The sequence below is a fragment of the Puma concolor genome, chromosome E3 (assembly GCF_028749965.1).
Source record: "Puma concolor isolate L17-30 chromosome E3, mPumCon1.1.hap2, whole genome shotgun sequence".
NCBI lineage: Eukaryota > Metazoa > Chordata > Mammalia > Carnivora > Felidae > Puma > Puma concolor.
In genome coordinates, this window is record NC_141682.1 from 954,470 (window position 1) to 977,432 (window position 22,963).

A 22,963-nucleotide genomic window follows, 5' to 3' on the forward strand; every position below is an offset into this window, starting at 1 on the left:
GGAGTGCTTTGGGGGTTCGGGGCTAAGGCCGGATCAGTCAGGTTGAGTGAAAAAGAGCAGGGCTTTGGTCAGCTTTGCAGGGGCTCCCTGGGCGTCAGGGGAACGTGCTTATCACAAGGGTCGTAAGAGAGTTATACCAGAACTTTCACTGACTGGGACTCTGCAGGAATTCTAGGACACGTGCACGTGGGAGGGGCTGGTGCTGGTCCAAAGCCCCTGCAGGCTGCCTGGCTACACTCCACAGACACAGAGGCAGCAACATTATAGATGAGTTTAGTCAAACTCAACAGCCTGCAGGCAGTTCTGGGTTGGGCTGCAGGCCTCTCTGGCACCTATTCTGGGAACCTGTGAGAGAGAAGAGGAAAACCCAGGGAACCCACTGTGCGGCCACCACCCAGTGCTGAGGACCCTGGCCTGTCCTTTCCCATCCCTGTGGAATTACTGGTAAGGTATTCCACAGGAAGGAGCAAGGAACAGTGAGTCTGCACCACGCTTTCTGGAGCAGGAGGCCGCAACACCCTAAGTCGACTGCCTGCTGTTTCCCATGTGGGGCAGAGCTCACCTTCAAACAGCCGCAACTGCCCCCCACTCCCCCGACAGCAGCAAAGCACGCTCAGAAAAGTGCCAGCCTGCCGGTGCCGACTCTCCCACCCCTGCAGCCTTCCTTGTGTCCCCATCAGTCTAAGATAAAGGCCCTGGTGGTCTGACCCCCTCCCCCCCTTCCTGCTCTCCCTGGGTCCCTGGGCTGCAGCCACAAGGAACTTCTAGAACAGCGTCGGGGCCTCCCTGATGGGCTCCCTTGGCAGACCGGGTGCCTTCCACGACAGTCTGGAGGCCAGAAGTCAGGGCTGGTTCCTCCCCAGGCTGCTGGGGCAGGTCTGTCCCGGGCCACTGCCCCCAGGCTGCCAGGCCAGTCTGTCCCAGGCCGCTGTCCCTAGGCTGCCGGGCCTGTCTGTCCTGGGCCGCTGTCCCGAGGCTGCTGGGCCACCCAGTCCGGAGGCTGCAGGGCGGCTCTGTCCTGGGCCGCTGTCCCGGGCCGGCGTCCCTGGCCTGCACACGTGGTGTTCTCCGTGTGTGCTGCATCCACCTCCAAAATCTGCCCTTCATAGTGTAAGGGTTAAACTGTAGTGTAGGGCTAAGGCTTAGCCTGAAAAATAACAGCTTCGGGTTGACACTGAAGGTTAAGAGATAATAGCCCTGCTTTGCTCTTGTAAACTACCCCTCATACTCTTGTAAATTAGGCTTCACCAATTAAGGAAACAAAAGTTCAAAGAAAAGTGCATCAGAGGCAGGGTCAAGGAGATCCACTGGTTGCAACTTAGAGGCAGAAAGTCTAAAATAATCACCTCACCTGGGGTGTTTCTAACTCATCTGGGAACTGTTTCTCTGTTCTGTTCCCAGGTGATGATAAAACGATGTGATCGGTTATAAAAACTCCCTACTCCGGCTGTTCGAGGCTGCACTCTTATCAAGAGTGTTGGTCCCGGTCGGTCGGCCTTGCCTCTCACTGTAATAAACTTTGTTGTGACTGTCACTGGTGCCCATAGCATTCTGTTTCAGGAGTCGTGTGGATGCAACAATAGGGGCAGTCGCATGGGACCGTGGCCCCCGTGACGTATTTTTACCCTGATGGCCGCTGTGAGGTCCCTATCGCTAAATAAGGTCACGTTCTGAGGTTCTCGGGACTAGGACTCCAATACACGAACTTGGGGGAGACAACTCAAACCACAGCACCCCCACCCGAGGCCTCTGCCCCTGTCGTTTCCCTCCCGCTCCGGCTCTCCCGCCAGCGCCTCCGCGGAGTTCCTCTCACTGACCCTGCCCGGTCACCGCTGCTGTCACTTCACGGGCAGGCCTTACCTGTCCACATCAAGTCCCCTCGCCATTCATTCCCCGGGACCAGTTTCGCCTCCTATCGCTACGCTGAGACCCGAGCGCGCAGGAACCCGCGGCGTTTCCGGCCCCTCCCGGCAGTGTCCCGTCAGCGCCCAGAGCTGCCGATAAAGTTGTATTCGCGACCAACCGGAAGGGGAGCCGTAATCCGCGCCGCGGCCGTCGTGAAAGCGCCGGTCTCCCCTAGCGACGGGCAACGCGGGCAAGATGGCGGCACTGGTGGCGCCGGAGGCCGCGGCGCCTCCGGGCCCGGCCGAGGCGGCTGAGGCGGCCGAGACGGCCGAGGCGGCGGAGCTGAGCCGCGCCCTGAGCCGCCTGCTGCCCGGGCTTGAGGCCGACAGCAAGCTGAGCCGGCGGCGCGCGCTCGAGGCGCTGCAGCGCGCAATCGAGGCGGCGTGGCCCGAAGAGCCCGCCGCCGAGTCCGCCGCCGCGGCCGCAGGCTTCCAGGGCCCGTGGGCGCGCCTGCTGCTGCCGCGCCTGCTGCGCTGCCTGGCCGACCCGGCGGAGGGCTGCCGCGCGCTGGCGGCGCACCTGCTGGGCCTGGGCCTGCGGCGCGCCGCGCGGCCCCGCGACGCCCTGCCGCGCCTGCTGCCGGCGCTGGTCGCGCGCCTGGCCGGCCCCGAGTCCGAGCGCGGCCGGCCGCCCGAGACCTGCGAGGAGCTGCGCCTGGCGCTCGTGCAGCTGCTCGGCCTGGCCGTGCGCCTGGGCGGCGCCGCGCTCGCGCCCCACCTGGACGACGCCGTGAGGGTGCTGCGCTGCACGCTGCTCGACCCGTTCGCCGCCGTGCGCCGCGAGAGCTGCCAGTGCGCCGCCAGCCTGGCGCGCGCCACGCCAGGTGCCCGTCTCGCGCGGGGGTCGGGGTGGGGGTGCGGGCAGGCACGGGCGCCGTCCCCGACGCCCGAGGCTGCGGCCGCTCGTGGCCGTTCGGTGGTTCGCAAAATGCAGAGTCGCGGAAACCCCGCTGAAATCGCCCAGAGGGTCTGGGACGCGGCGCGTTCCGGTAACTGCTTCTCACCCGCGTGGCGAACCCGGGCGCTGGTGGGAGCGCGCTCCGAGACTCACCGCTGCGGTCTCCCAGGCCTCGTCCCCATCGCTAAGCCTATCGGTCTTCCCTCTTTGGGTCGGAGCGCTGTCCTCCTAAATGGAGAGAGGCCGCTTCTCTCATGTTTTCCTTTAATTCGTTCTCCATTATTTTAAGAATTCTAATCTGATCAGGACATTCCCTTTTTCTAAGTAGCTGTTTCTGCAGGATCTTGCCCCAGTTAACTTCTCCTTACTGCCTAGGATGTGGAATGGTTGGAGGCCTCTACTTAGTCCCGTTGGGAAGGCTTCCTGTAGGAGGAAATATAGAGGTTGAAGATCTGTGATCTGTGGTCTGGAGGAAACCAGCTTTGAGGAATAAACAACTTGGTCGATCTGAGGAGCAGAAAGGAGGTCAAGATTGCTGGAGGGAAGAAAGGGGGGAAGCTGCTGCAGGTTTGAATTTAGTGTTAAATGCAATGGGGAGCCAGTGGGGGGTGTGGAGAAAGGGCGGGAGAGGCTCAGATTCTGATTTTGTTTTTCACGTGTATTTATTTTAGAGACAGAGAAACAGAGCACAAGTGGGGGAGGGGCAGAGAGAGAAGGAGACACAGAATCCTAAGCAGGCTCCAGGCTCTGAGCTGTCAGCACAGAGCCCGACGTGGGGCTTGAACCCACAAACTGGGAGATCATGACCTGAGCTGAAGTCGGATCCTTAACCGACTGAGCCACCCAGGCACCCCAGTTCTGATGTTTAAAAGATCACTGTGGTGCTGAGAGAATTGATCACCAAAGGTGGCAAGGGGAAATGAGAAGGTCAGTTGGGGCGAGAGGTAATCCATACTTAGATGATGGTTGGCTTGGACTTGTGGGGGCGAGCGGTCCGCTAACAGACATGGAAGAAAATGGATGGATGGATGTTGGGCACGGAGCCGGCAGGGTGTCCTGTCGAACTGGGTGGGGGATGAGGGAGAAGGAGGTTTGGGTGGACAGGAGACAAAGAAGAATGAATGAGGCTTCTTTTCACCCTTTGCCATTAGGGACCGTCAAGATTTCCACTGTGAGTGACAAGTTTGGATTCAAATAGTACAGAATTCTAAGAGAGCAGGGTTTGAGGCTTGGGCTGGAGACAGCCATTGGGAATTACAAGCTTTTATTTATTTATTTTTTTAATTTTTCTTTTAATGTTTATTTATTTTTGAGACAGAGAGAGACAGAACATGAGCAGGGAAGGGGCAGAGAGAGAGGGAGACACAGAATGTGAAGCAGGCTCCAGGCTCTGAGCTGTCAGCACAGAGCCTGACGCGGGGCTCGAACTCACGAACTGTGAGATCATGACCTGAGCCGAAGTCAGACGCTTAACCGACTGAGCCACCCAGGCACCCCAAGGGAATTACAAGCTTTTAACACATTTCTCATTGACCCCCCGACCACTTCGCTCCCTGGTCTGTGTGTCAGCCAGGGTGACGGCTTCTGCCTTGCAGCCTTTGCGTGTTCCCTCACTGGATTGTAAGTTCTGGAAGGGTGGGGCAGTGCCTGCCCGCATCCTGGGTGCCCACTCATTTCCGAGCGAGGGACGGTTCCTTGTGCTTGAAGGATGTCCCTCCTCCAAACCCTCTACTCTGCCGGCTCCCCGTGAGGACCCTCTCCTGGATCCACACCACACTGGGCAGCGCTAGGTCAATATCCCGCCTTGATCTGAGGCCCTCAGGGTGAAAGAACTCAGCTACAGCATCACCGAAGTAGCCGTCTGTGGTTGCGTCTCCAGCAGCGGCAGAACTGAAGTCAGAACTCCCACACCAGCGGGCCGGCCTACCTGTCAGAGACATCCCAGTTCTGATTTTGTGCGAGGCCCGAACAAGTAGGAGGTGGAGTGGCTTCACCCCAAGTGATGTCGGCCCTGTTCCCTGTGTAGCACCAGCCATCTGGCTTCGAGGCACAGCCAGTGTGGGGACTTGGGCAGCGTCCTCCAGGCTCCGTTTCTCTCCTTTGCTTGGCATCCCTCTTGGACACCCAGTGCCACTGCTGTCAGCCTCACACTCTCCTCGTAGCTCCTGCCTTCGGCCGAGAGGGAGTCAAGCCCCTGGCCTTTTCCTTTCGTGCTGTCTGGGCCACACGCCAGTCCTGTGCCTCTCCCGGCGCCAGGGGGCACACACCTGTGCTCGGCAGGCCGGCAGCAGGGACCTGGGTGGGGAGAGGGCGTTCTGGGACACGGGGGGGCCTGTCCTCCCAGGAGCCCGTGGAGGTAACTGGGTTCCTCCCCTGTCTCACAGACCACTTCCACATGCAGTCGGAGTCCTTGATCGGCCCCCTGATGCAGAGCATCTCACACCAGCACTGGAAGGTGCGGGTGGCTGTCATCGAGGCCACCGGCTCTGTGATCCAGTTTGGCAGCGGGAAGTCGGTGGACGACGTCCTCCCTCACTTTGCTCAGAGGCTCTTCGATGACGTCCCCCAGGTAACGAGTTTCTCCTCTAGGTGGTCCGCCCCTCTTCACCGGGAACGCGCTATTTGTAACTTCTTTTTTTCTGTAAAACTCTTACCTGTTGCCCCGGACATCTTGCATCATTCGCCGTCACTGGGTGGTCTTAGTTCACGCCTCTGGGAAAACGGGGAGAGTTGAATTGTTTTAATATGTTCGTTGTTCTTCACTTGGGGGAACGTGGGACGGGAGTATTTCCTCCTTGGAAAACAGTCGAACTGTGTGTAGCGCGTGGTTTCAGAGGCGTCTGTGAGACGCACGTCCATTGAGGCGGATTGATGAACCCCAGCGGTTGGTGAACCAGAACTGTGAGGAGGAGGAGGAGGAGGGTCAGAATTGGTGTGTCGGGGTCATGTTTCTGTTGGGCCTTGGGACCCACCGAGAGAGAGACAGACCGAGACCAGCATGCTGGCTTTTCTGTTGGCAGAAGTCAGGTGGGAGGCTGGGTCATGGATGTGAGGCCACAGTTTGCTTGTAGAACCTGAAGACCCCCGGCAACAACAAGGGGAGGAGAGCCACCCGCCCCCCAGAGAGAGGAGACGGGGAGGGGATCACTTAGGGGAGGGAGGAGATGGACCAGGGGGTCGCCCGGGGAGGGAGGGGCAGCGGTTGCTGGCGGAAGTCCCCCGAGTGGTTAGAAAGTGCCCCTGCCCGTGGCCGTGGGGGCATGAGGTGGCCCAAGGTGGCCAAGGACTGAAAAGCTGGTGCTATGGCCGCCTGGCCCCTGCTGTCCCGATGGGGGAGCACTTGTGTGCCGGCCCCTCCCCCCATTGTCCACACACCGTGTCCTTTAACCCTTCACACCAGCTGCTCGCATGTCCCCTGCGGTCTAGAAACGGTGCTGCACGCTCAGGGTGGCCCCGCCGGAGCTGGCCCCCGGGGCCCAGGTGTGGTGACACTAGAGAGTGTTGCCCGGCACCATCCGTTCGCCTGGCCGCAGGCACGCTTCAGTTTCCTTCCAAGTTGCTTTGTTTGGTTTTATTTTTTTACGCAGCTTTATGGAGCTACAATTCACATAGTGTGCAAATCACTCACTTAAATGTTCGACGTCTTTGGTATGTTATTTTTAGAGTGTTTGGTAAAATACGCGTAACGTAAAGTGGGCCATTCCTACCACTTTTGAGATGGAGTTCGGACGCGTGAAGTACATTCACGACGCGGTGGGACCGCCGCCGTTAACCACAACTTCTTCCCATCGCACCCTCCCCCTCCTCCCCGCCCCCACTCCCTGCTGCCCGTGAGCAGGACAGCGAGTGGTCTTGGTGGCTCTTCCACCAGGCGACGTGTTGGAGCGGGGGTCACGCTGCGTTCCTCCGTGAGGCTGAGGGATCGCCGTGGTGCGGTGGGCTGTATTCTGTCCCTTCACCCGTCGCCGGGCGCTTGTGCCAACGTGGGGACGCGGGTGTCTGAGCCCATGTTCGCTTCTCTGGGGCCGGGGCGTAGACCCAGGAGTGGGGGTGCTGGGTCGTACGGTAACTGTCTGTTTGGCCTATTGAAGAGCCATCGGGCCATTCTCCGCGGTGGCCGCGCGCCTGGCATTCCCGGCAGCGGTGCGCAAGGGGTCCGCCCCCTCCACATCCCCATGGCGCTTCTCCGGGGTCTGTGTGTGTCTGTCGCCGTCCTGCCGGGTATGAAGCGGCGTCTCAGTGTGGCCCGTAGGCACGTGTACACACGTGCACAGAAGGGGCCCCGATGCCTGTTGGGGTTGTGTGGACGGCTTAGAGCTTCTTACCACTTGCTGTTGGATTCCTGACGAGGCAGAGGGGCTGGGGGTGGCCCCGGCGCCCCTTGGGGACTGGCGGTGCCTCTCGGCAGGATGAGTCTCCCTCAGGGCTCTAGGGGCCAGGACAGAAGTCCCCCTCAGTTGCCCGCCTGTGACGTCCCGCACCGGGGTCCGGGTGTGACGTGCCAGATGCCCAGGATGTCGCTTCAGGCTGTGTCCATACCCCTCAGGGACAGAGAGCCCTTCCCTGCTCCCAACAACCTGTGGGCCGCTGAACGGGGGTGACTGGGGACGCTGCCCCCCATCCCTCCCCGTGAGCTGGATGGGGTCGGCACCGGGCAGCATGGGAGGTGGGGACCGAGAGCAGAAGCAGGCTCTGCCCCGGGAGGGGGCGGGGTGCTGGGTCGGCTGCAGCCTGGACTGGAGACGGGCCGCGACTGGAGACCTGCTGCGGGAGGCAGGGGCCGAGCTGGATCCCGGTGGCAGGCGGTGGTGCCGCCATCCCTGGGACGGCCTCCCTCCCGGCTTGTGCCAGGCGGACTCGAGGCGCTTGGGCAGATGGAACAGCTTTCCTCGAAGGAGCGTGATGACTGCGTACGACAGCTTTGTGTGAACAGTGCTACTGAGTATCAGTCGGCAGCTTCCCGTAAACAGCCTGTTTGTGTCACAGGCCCCGTGAGTGTGGACCTGTGAATGGGTGTCGACAGGTCCCTGTAAACCCTATGGCTGCGTGTCAATGGACAGGTCCCTGAGAACGGCACGGCCGTTGCTGCCGTCAGGGGCAACATTCCGCCTCCTTGCTGACGGAGTTTTCCAGAACTTGGGGCTGCAACTCTTTCTTGTGGTTTAGTATTCCAGAAACACTGTCCGCTATTAAAGCTATCTTTATTTTCGTTTCTTCCCGGTGGGATTTGATTTGCTCTGCACAATTTCCAGGGCCGATCGAGGTAGGATTTCCAATCCAACCTGGAGCTGGCCACCAGCTTTCTCGCCCATGAGGGGTCCTGTCAGCGGGGTGCCCAACAAGTTCCTCGCGGTGAGTTGGTAGGGAAGTCACTGGCTACCCCTTATGTGTCTGCACGGGGTCTCAGGCCCTTGTGGTCCCGGGCTCCGCGGGTGTTTCTGTGGTTTCAGGGGCCGGGCCTCTTGCGGACCCGCGGTCCCATGGACAGCCTGGGGCTGTGTCCGGATCTCACCACGCTCCACGCGGAAGGTGAGGATCTCTCTGCTCCGTAACTTGTGCAAAACATCCCACAGCTACTGTCCTATGGCTTTTGCTGGACCGTATCCTGGGTCACCACACTGCAGGGCGGGTGGCTGTCAGAAGTAACTTACTAGAGGTGCTTCGCCCAGATTGACCCTTTCGGTCTGTGTGGCCCTCCCGTGCAGAGGAGACCGTGAGGACCCCCGTCTCACGGGTGGGGAAGCGGGGCACAGAGGGGCACGGAGCTTGCCCCGGGGGCCAGGGGGCTCAGAACGTGGGCGGTAGGTCCCGGAATTCCTGCTCTGGAGGTCTGTCACCTCAGGTCTCCGGGACATGTCTGAGCATGTGGGAAGAGGGTGTCCCAGCGCGGCAGGGCTGAGGTGGCTTCCTCTGAAACCCGTCCTCCGCACGCACCAACCGCGAGGGGAGGCACCGGCCGGGGTTCTGCCCCTGGCCATAGTCCTCCGTGTCCTCTACAGCCCTCGGGTGCCCCTGGGGTCAGCCTCGTCTTCACGCACCCCTGCGGGTTGCAGGTGATGACGTCTCAGCCAGAAGCTGGGATTGTGTGTGCTCTCCGCGGTCTGGGTAAGATGCGCCGACCCCGTTACGGAAGCGCCTGGGACCTGGGACCTGCCTGGGTGCCGCGCGGGGCCCTGCCCGGGAATGCCTGGCTCGGCAGGCTGGAGCTCGGCGGGCGTCCAGGCCCGGCCTCGGGCGGGCCCTGCCCCGGCCTTGCCGGGACCTCACTGGTGCTGAGGGGTGATGGGTGTGGGGACGGAGCGGTGCCTGAGGAGAGGACGGTGCGCCCCACCGGTTCTGGGGACTTTCGAGGCTGTGGGAGGGGATGTGATGAACTGCAGACCCCGGGGTGGAGTCCTGCCTCGGGGCACCGAGCGGGTGTCGGAGTCCTGCGTTCGCTCAGAACAGCCTGAGACGGGGAGCCTGTCGCTCTTGTGGAGCAGGGTACTTTCTGGTGGCAGGTCTCGATTTCACCGCAGGAGCGAGAGGATCTGGGACCTGTGCGCAGGGGAAATGGGGTCCACACGTGCTCTGCCATTATGGTGACGTTCCCGCCTTCCCCCTCCGCCTCCCGCCTCCTGACCTTCCCGCCTTCCCCCTCCTGCCTCCTGACCTTCCCGCCTGGTGACCTTCCCGCCTTCCCCCTCCCGCCTCATGACCGGGAATTCCCGCCTTCCTCCTCCACCTCCCGCTTTGTGACCTTCCCTCCTTCCCCCTCCCGCTTCATGACCTTCCCGCCTTCGCCTCCTTCTCCCGCCTGGTGACTTTCCCGCCTCGTGACCTCCCCGCCTTCCCCCTCCGCCTCCCGCCTCGTGACCTTCCTGCCTTCCCCCTCCCATCTCGTGACCTTCCCGCCTTCCCCCTCCGCCTCCCGCCTCGTGACCTCCCCGCCTTCCCCCTCCGCCTCCCGCCTCGTGACCTTCCTGCCTTCCCCCTCCCATCTCGTGACCTTCCCGCCTTCCCCCTCCCATCTCGTGACCTTCCCGCCTTCCCCCTCCGCCTCCCGCCCCGTGACCTTCCTGCCTTCCCCCTCCCATCTCGTGACCTTCCCGCCTTCCCCCTCCGCCTCCCGCCTCGTGACCTTCCTGCCTTCCCCCTCCCATCTCGTGACCTCCCCGCCTTCCCCCTCCGCCTCCCATCTCGTGACCTTCCCGCCTTCCCCGTCTGCTTCCCGCCTCCTGCCCCTGATGTTGAAATGAAGGAAAACTGGCAACAAATACAGTGGCTGTTCAGGTCCAGTGCATACTTAGGAAATATTATGTTGAGCCTTTTTCAGGATTAAGAACTAAAAATGTTACAGGTTTAGTTGAAACCCTTTCTGCTAATTTTTTTTAACTGAATTTAAATATTGTATACTTGAAACAGAATTTGCTGTGTTACTAAAATATTGTGTTGAGGGGCGCCTGGGTGGCTCGGTTGGTTAAGCATCTGACTCTGGATCTCAGCTCAGGTCTTGACCTCAGGGTCGTGAATTTGAGCCCCTTGTTGGGCTCTGTGCTAGGTGTGGAGCCTACTGAAAAATTTTTTAAATAAAATAACAAAATATATTATTGTGTTGATACTATTAAAAACGTTTTTTATTGGGGCACCTGGGTGGCTCAGTCGGTTAAACGTCCGACTTCGGCTCAGGTCATGATCTCGCGGTCTGTGAGTTCGAGCCCCGCGTCGGGCTCTGTGCTGACAGCTCAGAGCCTGGAGCCTGCTTCAGATTCTGTGTCTCCCTCTCTCTGCCCCCCCCCCCCCCCCGTTCATGCTCTGTCTCTCCCTGTCTCAAAAATGAATAAAAAGATTTAAAAAAATTTTTTTTTAATTAAAAAAAAAGTTTTTTATTATAAAGACGGGGCTTCCTTGAAATGACGTAAGATGCGTAAAATTCAAGGCATTTGGTGAGCACGGGCCGCGATGTGCTGCGGAACGATTTCGCGTGAGACGGTTAATTACACTCAGGCCCTGGACAGAAAGACCCCCAGCCCCCAAGCGTGAACTGCTCAAGCTCCAGGGAAAGGCGACTTCCTCCAACTGCTTTCGAGTCTGGTGGGATGACGAGGGCCAGTCTGCTGAGGAGTCGGCCTTATTAGCCTCTGCCGAGAGCAGGGTACGGAAGTAAACGGGCTCCTTATAAGAGCCGGGCGGTTCACTGGGTCCCGGAGACGCTCCAGTTAAAGGAGAGTGTGGGATGTTCTCTTCCGTGTTCACGTGCTGTGTTAAGTACACGGCTCTTCCCCCTTGGCTGTTGGTGCCCGGTCTCTGTGGCCCAGCCCCCGCCCCCGGTCTGCAGCCTGACTCGGAGAGGAAGAACTCTCGGTTCATTCTGCTTTTTCTCCTTTACTTGAAAGATTTCCTGCCTAGTCAAACCGTTACTTGGCAACTCTGCTCAGTGCTGTTTTCCTGAGCCGAAAGGGGTAATTTGTCTCGTGATGATGGGGATCGGCAGGTTTCTGGCGACACCAGCTTGAGGCTGGGGGAGGCCGGCCCTTGGGCTCTCCCAGCTCACGAGGGGAGACACCTGAAGTCTCCAACCTGCAAAATGCCTGGATCCTGGGGGACATTGCAGTGACTGTCGGGAGAGCGCAGCCAGACGGTCTCCCGAGGGTCCCGGCAGGCCCCTGACCCCCGGCGGCCGGGACGTGCCTTTGCTGCAGGGGCCGGCCCCCTGGAGTCTGGTGGTCCCCAGCTCCTGCCATCCTGCAGAGGCCCCAGTTGCTCCCCGTGTTCGGGCACCCAGCAGGGTGGCAGGTAGGCCCTCGTCAGACAGGCTCTCGGGCGCCACCAGCTCAAGGTGTTGGCTGAGCTTCGGGGGTCTCGCCTGCTGCTCGTACTTTTGCCCTGAGGCACGCTGATTCCTCAGGAGTCCCTCGGGGCCCCGGGGTCACGCAGGAGGACCTCACGGAAAGATCGCTCTATGCCACTTCTGTCGGCGGCGGCACAGTCGGCGTGGGCGGCTGTGGGTGTCCGTTTGTAGGCACCGGGGCCTCTGGTCGTTGGGAGAACGTCTCAGATTCTCCGGGATCCTTAGCTGCAGTTTTGACTGTTAATAATTTCACGAGAAGCTCAACAGTAGCGCGGAGCCCCAACCGCCCCTCCCTTGGTCGGCCCTGTTTACACGCATGGGCCGCTGGGGTTAGTGAGCCAGGCGCCTGGCCCTCCTGTGCATCAAGCCCCGCCCCAGGTGCCTTCCTCCCTGGCCGGGAGCCAGCGCCCTGTCCTCCCATTTTGGAGAAGGGAGAGTGAGCTTCAGGGAGGTCGGTGGCCGCAGGGGCCACTCCCGGTGCAGGCGCCTAGACGTGAGCGTGGGCTGCCCGCACTGGTCCCCCGACCTGTGAGCGGCGGGGCGTCACTGCTACGGCACACCCGCCGGGGGGCCCTGCAAGCGCAGCCCCAGCCAGCGGTGGGCACGTACCCTGGCCGCCTGCCCGGGGTAACACAGCCCTCGGAGGGGGGCGGTGGCGCTCCCGCCCTCCCCAGGATCGGGCGCAGGCTGGGGCTCAGCCCATCCCGCTCTCCTCCCACGACGCCAGGCTGGCTGAGTCCCCGCCCCGGGCTCCGTTCTCAGGGAGCTGGGCCTCAGGCACCTCGCTTCTTCCCTGCGGCCGGCAAAGTGGGCAGAGGCCTGCGGGCCGCCTTGGCACACGGCCAGAACCAGGGGCCCCCTGTTGGCCTCCTCAGGAGGCCCTCGCGCTCCGGGGCCTGAGGCCTCGGTGGTGTGGCCTCTGCAGGCTGACGTTTCGCGGGGGCTCGCCCACGGCCCATTTGAACACCCGCGGTGAGACAGCGCCCAGCCTGGGGGGTTCCCACGCCGAAGGCCCTGCAGGCGAGACCCGTGGGACCTGCTGCAGCCAGCAGAGGACCAGGCCAGAGCCCGGGAGACGCGGGCTCACGCCCACGAGATGGGGCGGTCCTGGCGTTTCCTCCGGCAGCCCGCGGCGTGGACGGCAGAGCCGCTCTGGGACCCCCCAGGCGGGCGTCGGGCCAGGATGGCAGCACCCGGGCTCGCTGCAGGGTCTGCGTGGCGGGTTCCCTGTGCACGTCCTGTGCCCGGCTGAAGCCCTCCCCCCCCCCACTTCCTTCGCGTGCAGGTGCGGCAGGCGGTGACCTGTGTGGTGGGGGGCTGGCTGCTGGACCTGCGGGACCGCTACTCCTTCTTCCACAAGCTGATCCCGCTGTTGCTTAGCAACCTCGAGGACGACATCCCTGAGATCGCGTAAGTACGGAGCTCATGGTGGTGGCCGCCGCTCTGGGCGAGGCCTGGGCCGGCCGGGTGCGGGTCCCCGAGTTTCCGGGACCGTCAGGGGCCCCTCCGAAGTTGTCACTTACAGCAGCGGTGCCGTGTCTGCTGCGGAGTCCCTTCTGGAGGCCGCCTCGTCCCCTCTGTCCTGCTTGCTGTGGGATCGTGTGTCCCACGGGACGCGTCTGCGGCTTTTAAATAGTCGAGAGCTCCCGGTGCTTCGGGCACGTCAAGGAGTCCATCTGGGTTTAGCACCGTGAGCAGAGCCGTCAGAAGCCCTCGGAGTTCCCAGCGCCCTCGGGGGCGGACGTGGCTCCGGCCTTCCGCATGTCTGCCTGACACGTATGTTGTCCCACAGGCTCGCAGCCGCCAGCCTCTGGGAGAAGGTGGGCCTGCAGTGGCAGAGGGAGAACGAAGACGACCTCAAAGATAAGCTGGACTTCGCCTCGCCCCCTCCAGCCCACCACCCCTCTCCAGGTGAGTGTGGGCCGCCCGGGCCCGCACAGTAGAGCGTGCCGGAGACCCGGCCCAGGACACCTCCCTGGGGCCTTCCCCTCTGGGCCCGCTGCGGGTGTTGGGGATACGTCAGGCCGCGAAGCCGTGGGCGGCGGCTGCTGGCCGTGGCAGGAATCGTGGAAGCAGGCGGTGCTGCCACTTTACAAGAGAACCTGTGAACTGCACCCAAAATGCAGTTACAGGGGAGGAGCAGGGCCCGGGCCAGGGGCGCGCTCAGAACAGAGGCGCCCCCACAGCCTCCCTGTGGTTCCCTGCCACACCGCGAGCACACACGTGTTGTCGTCAGCGCGTCCCGGGCACGCGAGCCAGGCCGGGCGGAGCCACCCCCAGAGCCGTCCCTCCTCCCTGCCCCACGGACCCACGTGCCGAGCAGCGCTTTCCGCCGGGACGCGGCATTTCCTGCTGCGGTCTGTCTGCAGCGTGTCTCCTTCAAACACAACGCTGGCGAGGGCCACGGTGGTAAAGATGCGCGGTCGGTCGATAGCGGCCACGAGGAGCCCGCGGTGTGAGGGCCGCGCGGACACAGGTGCTTGCGCTTTGTGCCTGCCACGACGGGAGCTGCCCCCCAGCCCCCCCAGGCTCCCAGCCCCGTGACCCCTTCCGGAGTGTGCTCGGCTGGTACAGGGGAGATTACACAGGTCGTAGAAAGGGACAACTTCAGCGGCTGGCGGGGTTTTTCTGCCTCGGTAAAGCTTGACAGCGCGGCGTCTTTTTTTTTTTTTTTTAATTTTTTTTTCAACGTTTTTATTTATTTTTGGGACAGAGAGGGACAGAGCATGAATGGGGGAGGGGCAGAGAGAGAGGGAGACACAGAATCGGAAACAGGCTCCAGGCTCCGAGCCATCAGCCCAGAGCCTAACGCGGGGCTCGAACTCACGGACCGCGAGATCGTGACCTGGCTGAAGTCGGACGCTTAACCGGCTGCGCCACCCAGGCGCCCCAACAGCGCGGCGTCTTTTTAAAGTGTGGACCTTCGACGTAAAGCTCGCTGTGATTTTATTTTTAAACATTTTTTTTTAAATTTTTTTTTTCAACGTTTATTTTTTTGGGACAGAGAGAGACAGAGCATGAATGGGGGAGGGGCAGAGAGAGAGGGAGACACAGAATCGGAAACAGGCTCCAGGCTCTGAGCCATCAGCCCAGAGCCCGACGCGGGGCTCGAACTCACAGACCGCGAGATCGTGACCTGGCTGAAGCCGGACACCCAACCGACTGCGCCACCCAGGCGCCCCTGTGATTTTATTTTTAAACGCGCCCTCATCGCCTGCGAAGGAAGCCGAGCTCCGAAGGGGCCTTCCTGCCCCCCGCTGCCTGGAGGCAGCATCTCGCCACTTGGCCCGGCGGGAGACCACACTCCGCTTGCCGATGGGCCGTCCCGGCCGGCTTCTCACCGCGGACGGGAAATGACGACCGCCCTGGGACGTGAGGTCGGGACGCCTCCCTCCCCGGTCCTGGGCAAACCTGAGGTTCTCGGCCGACAGCTCCCCACGTGTCACATGGGTCTCCGCCCAGGAGTGGTCAGCCTGTCGCCCTGCCCCCCCTCCCCCGGCTACCCGCGTGCACGCGGGGCCGTCCTCCCGCTGCAGGGACATTTTGTCCGGTGTGGGCGCAGTGCTGGGTCATCTCCCGGGTCACGCAGGGCTCAGGGGCACGCAGGCTGGTGGCTCTCAGGCTCTGAGACAGCCACCTTCCGGAGGCTTGTTTCAGTCCCACCGGAACGAGTTTGGAACAAATTCCAATCGTGGTTAGCGGTATGAGCACTAGATTTTGTTAGATTGTTAGTATTTTTCTCCTAAAATTACTTCTTTGTAAGTAGACTTTCAAATCTAAGTTTTAAGATTTTTTTTTTTTTTTACACCATTTCATACATCAGATTTCACGAGCCACCCCAGGCCCTGCCACCTGCCTCCCCTCGACTCGTGACACGGCCGTGAGATCATTTCCATTTGCACGTTCACCCTTCCCACAGAAGGCTCCCTAGGGTGGGGGCCTACCTTCCTGCCTCGGGGAGCATCTCCTTCTGTGGACATGCCTCAGTTTACCTACCGCTGGAGCCAGGATGTTTAGGTCATTTCTGGGTTTGGGTGATTTCGATTAAGGCCTGTCTGAGCACCTGCGTCCGGGTCTCTGCATGAACTGTGTTCTCTCTCGGTTAAGCCCCAGGGAGTGGGTGCTGCCATTCTCTCTGTCTGTCTCTCGCTCTCTTTCTGTCTCTCAGTCTGTGTGTGTCTCTCTCTGTGTCTCTATCTTTCTGTGTCTGTCTCAGTCTCTCTCTGTCTCTGTTTCTCTGTGTCTCTGTCTCTCAGTCTTTGTGTTTCTCAGTCTGTCTCTGTGTCTCTCTCTTCTCTGTCTCTGTTTCTCTGTGTCTCTGTCTCTCAATCTCTCTGTGTCTCAGTCTCTTTCTGTCTCTGTCTCCGTGTCTTTCTCTATCTCAGTCTGTCTCTCTCTCTCTCTCTCTGTTTCTCTCAGTCTCTTTTTCTCTCTCTCTCTGTCTCCGTGTCTCTCTGTCTCTGGGTGTCTCTCTGTGTCTTCTCTCTCTCTGTCTCTGTTTCTCTGTGTCTCTGTCTCAGTCTTTGTGTTTCTCAGTCTCTGTCTCTGTGTCTCTTCTCTGTCTCTGTTTCTCTGTGTCTCTGTCTCTCAATCTCTCTGTGTCTCTCTCAGTCTCTTTCTGTCTCTGTCTCCGTCTTTCTCTATCTCTCTCAGTCTGTCTCTCTCTCTCTCTGTCTCTGTGTCTCTCTGTCTCTGGGTGTCTCTCTGTGTCTTCTCTCTCTCTCTCTCTGTTTCTCTGTCTCTCTGTCTCTCAGCTGCGTGTCTGCGTCCCACCTGCAGGGGGCAGGTCGCTGTTGGTCTTGGTCAGCACACGCCGTGGCATTGGGTCTGCTGTTCGGCCGTCCTCATGGGCGTGTCGTGGCTCTAATCTGACTTCAGCATCTGTCGTGCACTCACGCCCCGTGCTCATCCACGCGTCTTCTTGGGTCGAGTGCTCAGATCTGTTGTCCGGGTTAAATTGGGTTGTTTGTTGTCTTACTGTCGAGTTGTGAGGATTCCTCATGCGTTCTGGGCACGGGCCTCTGTCGGCTCTGTGTCCTGCGCCCCTTCTCTCTGGCCGGACTGCCTTTGGAGTCCCCAGCTTGCCCGCGGCCCTGGCGGGGCCTGCTCCGCTCACTCTGACTCGCAGAAGGAGACCCCCTGCTGCTCACGGGCCTCTTGCTGTCCCTGACACCGTGCTTCCGTGAGCGGACGGACGGATTTGAGGAGGTGCACAGCTCACTGCCGAGGGACCTGCTTCCTGTCACATCGGGGTTCGGGCCAGGTGCGCGTAGCATGGGCCGTGCTCGTCACCACACGGTTTGCCATTAGCTTGACAAACGCAAGTGACCTGTTGCAGCACAGAAATAAATCTCCACTTTTAGAACCCAGCTACGTCCCGGAGTGAGCCGCTCGCTGAACCAAGAAGTGCAGGTTCGTGCTTGCAAAGGACGTGCCCATCCGTCGCGCCCTCGAACCGTGGGTTCCGGAGTCCCTTCTCCCGGAAACTTTCCTCCTGTGAACACTGCTGTCCTTGGTGCCGCTTGAGCGAAGAGGAAAGCATTTCCTCGTGACGGTGACTGGCTTGCCAGACCTTTTGACGCAAGAGAGAACAGACTTGGTTTTTCCCCAGCTTAGCAATAAGTAGAGTTCCGTTTGAATAAACACCGTTGTAACGTGAGCGCTTTCACGGTGACGCCCTTCAGGGTTTTCGTGTTCTTTGCAGAGCTCAGACCTGCTCTGCTTGCCTGTTTCGTCCAGGTATCTGGAGAGGTGGCAGTGGTCAGGAAAGTCTCATTGTGCGGAGGAGAGATGGGCGGGCATGGGGGGCGGGGGCGGGTTTGCACCGTGTGCAACCAAGCGAGGGTCCGTGGCGCACAGCACAGCCACTGGGAGCCTTGGGTGCTGGGGAGCAGGGGCTCCGGGACACGGGCAGGGTCCCACTGCCCAGAAGGCTGGGCGAACCTGGTTTTCTCCTTATCAGAGGTGAGGCGCCCAGGCCCAAAGCAGGGAGCGGCTGGTCCACGGGCAGGGAGTCAGGACCGGCACCCGCCTGAGCCAGGTTGGGGCTTAGGACACGGGTGTGTGTCCTTGGTGACCCTCCCCAGCCTTCCCGCTGACCGCCGCCCCCTGCACTTCTTGAGGAGGGACGGTCTCTGGTCGACTCTGAGCCGCGTCCACGGGAACCTCGTGCAGAAGCCCGAGTGTCACCCTGCCTGTTTGTGGTGCCTCATAAACCCACACGCGTTCGGGGCAGACCCGGCAGCACACTTAGATACGCGCTTTAAAAAGCCGCTGAGCTGTTTTTCCGCCCACAATTAAATTGCGCTTTGCCTGATGGTGCAAAGACTAAGCAGACTTAACGTTCTGCGTGCTTCTGGCCCAGCTTAGTCAAGGCTTTGTGTCGACCCCTCCTTGAGTTAAAACTCCAGCACGGTGGGGGGGCGCTCTGCCCATTTGCAGACCGCGCCCCTCCCTCCCCCAGGATGGGTCTTGGCTGCTGCGTCTGCACCAGGGGCATCACCCACAGGCCTGGCAGCCCCCGGGCACCCACCCAGCTCAATGATAAAGCCCCAGGTCAGCTGGTGTGAAAAACGACCTCGGGATGAATCAAGGACACCTACAGGGAAGACAGAACACCTGCGCTGTGAGCCAGGATTTGAACTTTGACCTCAGACCCAGAGGTCACCACTCCCAGAGCCTGTCTGCCTCCTGTGCGCACAGACTTGACACCCCGCTGGCTCTGACCCTCCTTCGCAGCCCACCTTTACGGTGTCGCGACACGAGGTTGCCGTGTTACTCCTGACCTTCACGTTTGGTTTCTAGCGAGGTGAAGCAGTTGTCTGTGGCCGTCGGTTAATTCTGTTTCAATTATGAAAACAAATTGGCTGTACAAGCGTCTGTCTGGCCTGCTTGCTGTAAGGTTGAGCAAGGCTGGTAACGGCGGCCGGTTCTGTGGGGCCGAGCCAGCACGCCGGCCGCCCTCTGTCCGCTTGAGCTGCCTCTGCATGCCCGGGAGTTTTCAGGGACAAGATGAGAAGATAGCGGCTGAGCTGCAGTCTGGACTCTGGACATGAGTCAATCACTCAGGCCTCGGGGCGCTTCCCCGGATTCCAGGACAAACAGGAACGCTGACCTCGCGTGGTTTCCTAAGTCAACAGTAATCGCGACGTGGGGAAAGAGAAGCCTCACGCGGTGCCGGTGCGAAGGTAAAAAATGGTGCCGCTGCTTTGGAAAAGTTTGGGAGCGTCTTCAAGTGTTAAACACGCAGTTACCATGTGACCCCGCTGTCCCAACCCAGATGAACCTGCACCTCCCACGCGATCACGTGACCCCACCGTCCCAGCCCAGGAGAATGCTCGACGAGACACGGACGTGCGTGTTCACAGCAGCATCGTTTATAACAGCCCCAAAGTGGGAGCACCCAGGGTCCACCAGCTGGTTCCCGTGTCCACAAGTCGTGTCTGCTGCCACCGTGGAGCAGCACCTGGCCACGAAGAGGAGTGTTTTGACGTGTGCTATGACATGAATGACTCAGAAACGTCGTGTTTAGTGAACGGGCTCGGTCACATGAGCCCTCTAGAAAAGGTGGAAGGGTAGGCGGGGAAAGCTGACTCGGGGCAGGGGAGGGGCTGGCGGCCAGCAGCACGGGGCTCTGTGGGCTGGGGTACCACTGGGGTAGCCCCTCCGAGCACAGGGCCGCGAGTAGCTTCCAAGGCAGCTGGATCACAGCTCGGCAGCGCCGCGAAGCCCGCAAGGCGTGTCAGGGTTAGCAGGCTGTCGGTGGGTCCAGCGAGCATGTACTGGGGGCTCCCACCCCACGGTCCAGAAGATGGTGGCTCGACGGCCTCTTGCCCCGCTCAGGGCTCGGTCTCCGGGGATGGCCCTCGCGTGATGGGACTCTGGAGCCGCGGCGCACGAGGACGCAGGTGCCGGGGAGGCCCGGCACCCTGACGGCGGACTGCTGGAGGGGCTGTAGTTTGGGGTCAGGTCTGAGTTGAACATCTGGGACGTGGGCGCTCTGAGGGTAGAGCCAGGTCCGGGGCCGCCCCGGCCACAGGCTGCCACTCGCCCAGGCCCGTTTCTCCCTCACATCCTGTTTACTTCGTTTATATATTCTCCAGGAGGCCACACGGGGATGCACACACCCAGAGGGAGTGGGAGGGTTTACTTCCGCCAAAGTGATCGTTTTGGAGATAACAGCTATGGAAGCTTCTAGGTGCCAGCTGTTTGAATGTGCCTCACTGTATCCCTGTCTCTGTCTAAGCACAGCCTGGACCTAAATGTAAGGAAAGGACACACCACCTGTGCCCCCAGACCCAGAGGCTCTCCCGGAATTAGAATGCCTGCACCCACAGGTGCTCGCAGAGCCACCGGACGGGAGCCGCCCATGGCCCTGGGGCTGGAGAGCACACAGCACACCACGAAGACCTGCGTGTCCAGAGCGGCCCTGCATGTGCTGTGGGGAGAGCGTGTGTCCCAGAGCGCCGGGAACAGCCAGGCACAGAGGCGTGTGCCCTGGTTTCTGGGGCCAGGGGTAGCAGGTGCATTTCGTGTCCCTGGCCATCCCCCCGGGCCGCCTAGTTCATTCTCCCCAGCTACTCGATTGGCTGTTTCGTCTTGCAAATCGAGGACACCAAGGATCAGTCCGTAGATGACGGTGCTCTGTTCCATCTGCTGCTTGAGACCACAGCCTGGGTTCTCCTCGCGTCTTCCAGTGCAGCACTGAGCACGAGGACTGTACCGAGACGGGGTGTTCTCTGCCGTCCAGGACAGCAGCCGCCAGCTGTGGGCGGCTACTGAGCACTTGAAATGTTCTTCGGGGACCGAGAAACTGGATTTTAATTCATTTAAGCCTAACAAACTTCAAACAGCCATGTTGGTTAGCAGCTACCAGGCTGGAAATTGCAATTCTAGAGTCTAGAATGGGGTTCAGCCAACTCTTTCTGTGAAAGACCATACGGTCGGTAGATCAGGCTTGGGAAGCCACGTGTGTGCCACAGCTGGTCCACTTGCTGTGGTGATGTCACAGCGGCCCTAGACAATAGTAAATGAGCAGGTGCAGCCGCGTGCCCCGCTGCCACTCAATTTACAGAAGGAGGCAGCACGCCACATGTGGCTCCTGGACCCCTGGTCTGGAAGAGTATGGTCACTTCTGCTCCATTAACCAGCACAGGAAGGTAGGCTTCAGAACACAGATGTAGTGAGGCCCGTGTTTCTGCGAAAATGCCTCGTGGCCCCTTGTCACCTGCCACCCTGCTTCATGTCCCCTCATCTGACAGGCTTCCCACACTGGATGCATCATTAGGAAGAAAGGTATTTCTTGTTTATCTGTTGTTGGCAAAATTACAGCAGGCTCACTTCAACAGCCAACAAGGAGTCGCGTGGAACTAATTTCCTAATACAGCACGAGCACAGAAAAGTAACCGGGAAGACCTGGAAATGGGGCCTCACGGCGCATACTGTTGCTTCTCCTAAAACACTGCCTTTGCACTTTGATCTCAGTTTCCTTTCTGCCTTTAGAGTTTTGAATTTTCGTGAAGTTTTCGTTTGAATTCCGGTTAGTTACCGTGCAGCGTAACGTTCTCAGGCGTACAGAGTAGTGATTCACACTGCACACACCACCTGCTGCCCATCACAGCTGCGTCCTTTTCCCCGTCGCCTGTTCCCCATCCCCCCCGCCCCGTGACCAGCCGTGTGTTCTCTAGTTAGTAGTCTGTTTTGTAGTTTGCCTCTCCCTCTCTCTCTCTCTCTCTCTCTCTCTGCCTTTGTTCATTTTTTTGTTTTGTTTTGTTTTCTTAAATTCCACATGAGTGAAGTCATCTGGTATTTGTCTTTTTCTGACCGACTCACCTTTTTAGCATAATACTCCCTAGATCTATCCGTGTGGTTGCAAAGGGCAAGATCTCGTTCTTTTTTATGGCTGAATAATATCCCATTGCACAGATGCCACATCTTCTGTGTCTGTTCATCAGTCAGTGGACACTGGGGCTGCTTTACAGCTTGGCCGTTGTTGATTGCGCTGCTATAACATGGGGGGCATGTGCCCCTTCGAATTAGTGTTCTTGTGCAATTACTGAATCGTAGAGTAAGTTCTATTTTTAATTTTTGAGGAAACTCCGTAGTGTTTTCCAGAGTGGCTGCCCCAGTTTGCATTCCCACCAACAGTGCGTGAGAGTTCCCCTTTCTCTATCCTCGCCAACACTGGCTGTTTCTTGTGTTGTTCATTTTAGCTGTTCTGTGAGGTGGTACCTCGTTGTAGTTTTGATGTGTAATTTCCCTGATGATCAGTGATGACGAGCACTTTCTCACGAGTCTGTTGGCATCTGGATGTCGTCCTTGGAGAAGTGCCTGTTCATGTCTTCTGCCCCTTTTTTAATTGGATTGTTTGGTTTTTAGGTGTTCAGTTGTATATGGTTTTTTTTATATGTTTTGGATATTAACCCTTTATCAGATATGTCATTTGCAAATATCTTCTCCCATTCCATAGGCTGCCTTTTAGTTTTGTTGATTGTTTCCTTCACCATTTAGAAGCTTTTTATTTTGATATAGTCTCAGTAGTTTATTTATTTCCATGGACTCAGACATATCTAGGAAAAAGTTGCTACGGACAGCCAATGTCAAAGAAGTTACTGCCTGTGTGCCTGTGTTCTACTGTAGGATTTTTAGGTCTTTAATCCATTTTGACTTTTTTTTATACATAGTGTAAGAAAGTGGTCCAGTTTCCCCAGCACCATTTGTTGAAGCATCTTTTTCACACTGGATATTTTCTTCTGCTTCGTCGAGGATTAATTGACCATATAATCGTGGGTTCATTTCTGGGTTCTCTCTTTCGTTCTGTTGATCTGCGTGTCTGTTTTTGTGCCAATCCCATACTGCTGTGATCACTATAGCTTCGTAATACAGCTTGAGGTCCAGAATTGTGATGCCTCCAGCTTTGTTTTGGTTTTTCAAGATGGCTTTGGTTATTCGCGGTCTTTTGTGGTTCCATACAAATTTTAGGATTGTTTGTTCTAGCTCTGTGAAAAATACTGTTGGTATCTTGATAGGATTGCATTAACTGTGTAGATTGCTGGGGCCCCTGGCTGGCTCGGTCAGTGGAGTGTGCGACTCTTGATCTCGGGGTTGTGAGTTTGAGCCCTATGTTGGGTCTCAAGAATACTTAACAAAATCTTCAATCTGTAGATTGGTTTGGGTAGTATGGACATTTCAACAATATTTGTTCTTTCAATCCATGAGCATGGAATGTCTTTGCATTTCTTTGTGTCCTTTTCAGTTTTTTTCGTTAATGTTTTATAGTTTTCAGATACAGGTCTTTTTTTACCTTCTTGGTTAGGTTTATTCCTGGGTGTC

At 58.9% G+C, this 22,963-nt stretch overlaps 1 protein-coding gene across 2 annotated transcripts in view; it reads left to right on the forward strand.

Moving 5' to 3' along the window:
- The first annotated feature begins 2,075 nt into the window (after nucleotides 1-2,075).
- DNAAF5 (dynein axonemal assembly factor 5) overlaps nucleotides 2,076-22,963 on the forward strand; it is a 48,705-nt gene continuing 27,817 nt past the window's right edge. The window contains exons 1-4 of one of the 2 annotated variants that reach the window (XM_086691828.1): nucleotides 2,076-2,728; nucleotides 5,187-5,371; nucleotides 12,918-13,042; nucleotides 13,425-13,543. In XM_086691828.1, coding sequence (XP_086547954.1) covers nucleotides 2,101-2,728; nucleotides 5,187-5,371; nucleotides 12,918-13,042; nucleotides 13,425-13,543 — 1,057 coding nt within the window. In that variant the 5' untranslated portion in view covers nucleotides 2,076-2,100. The remainder of the gene's footprint in view (nucleotides 2,729-5,186; nucleotides 5,372-12,917; nucleotides 13,043-13,424; nucleotides 13,544-22,963) is intronic. The other variant, XM_086691827.1, reaches the window with a different exon arrangement.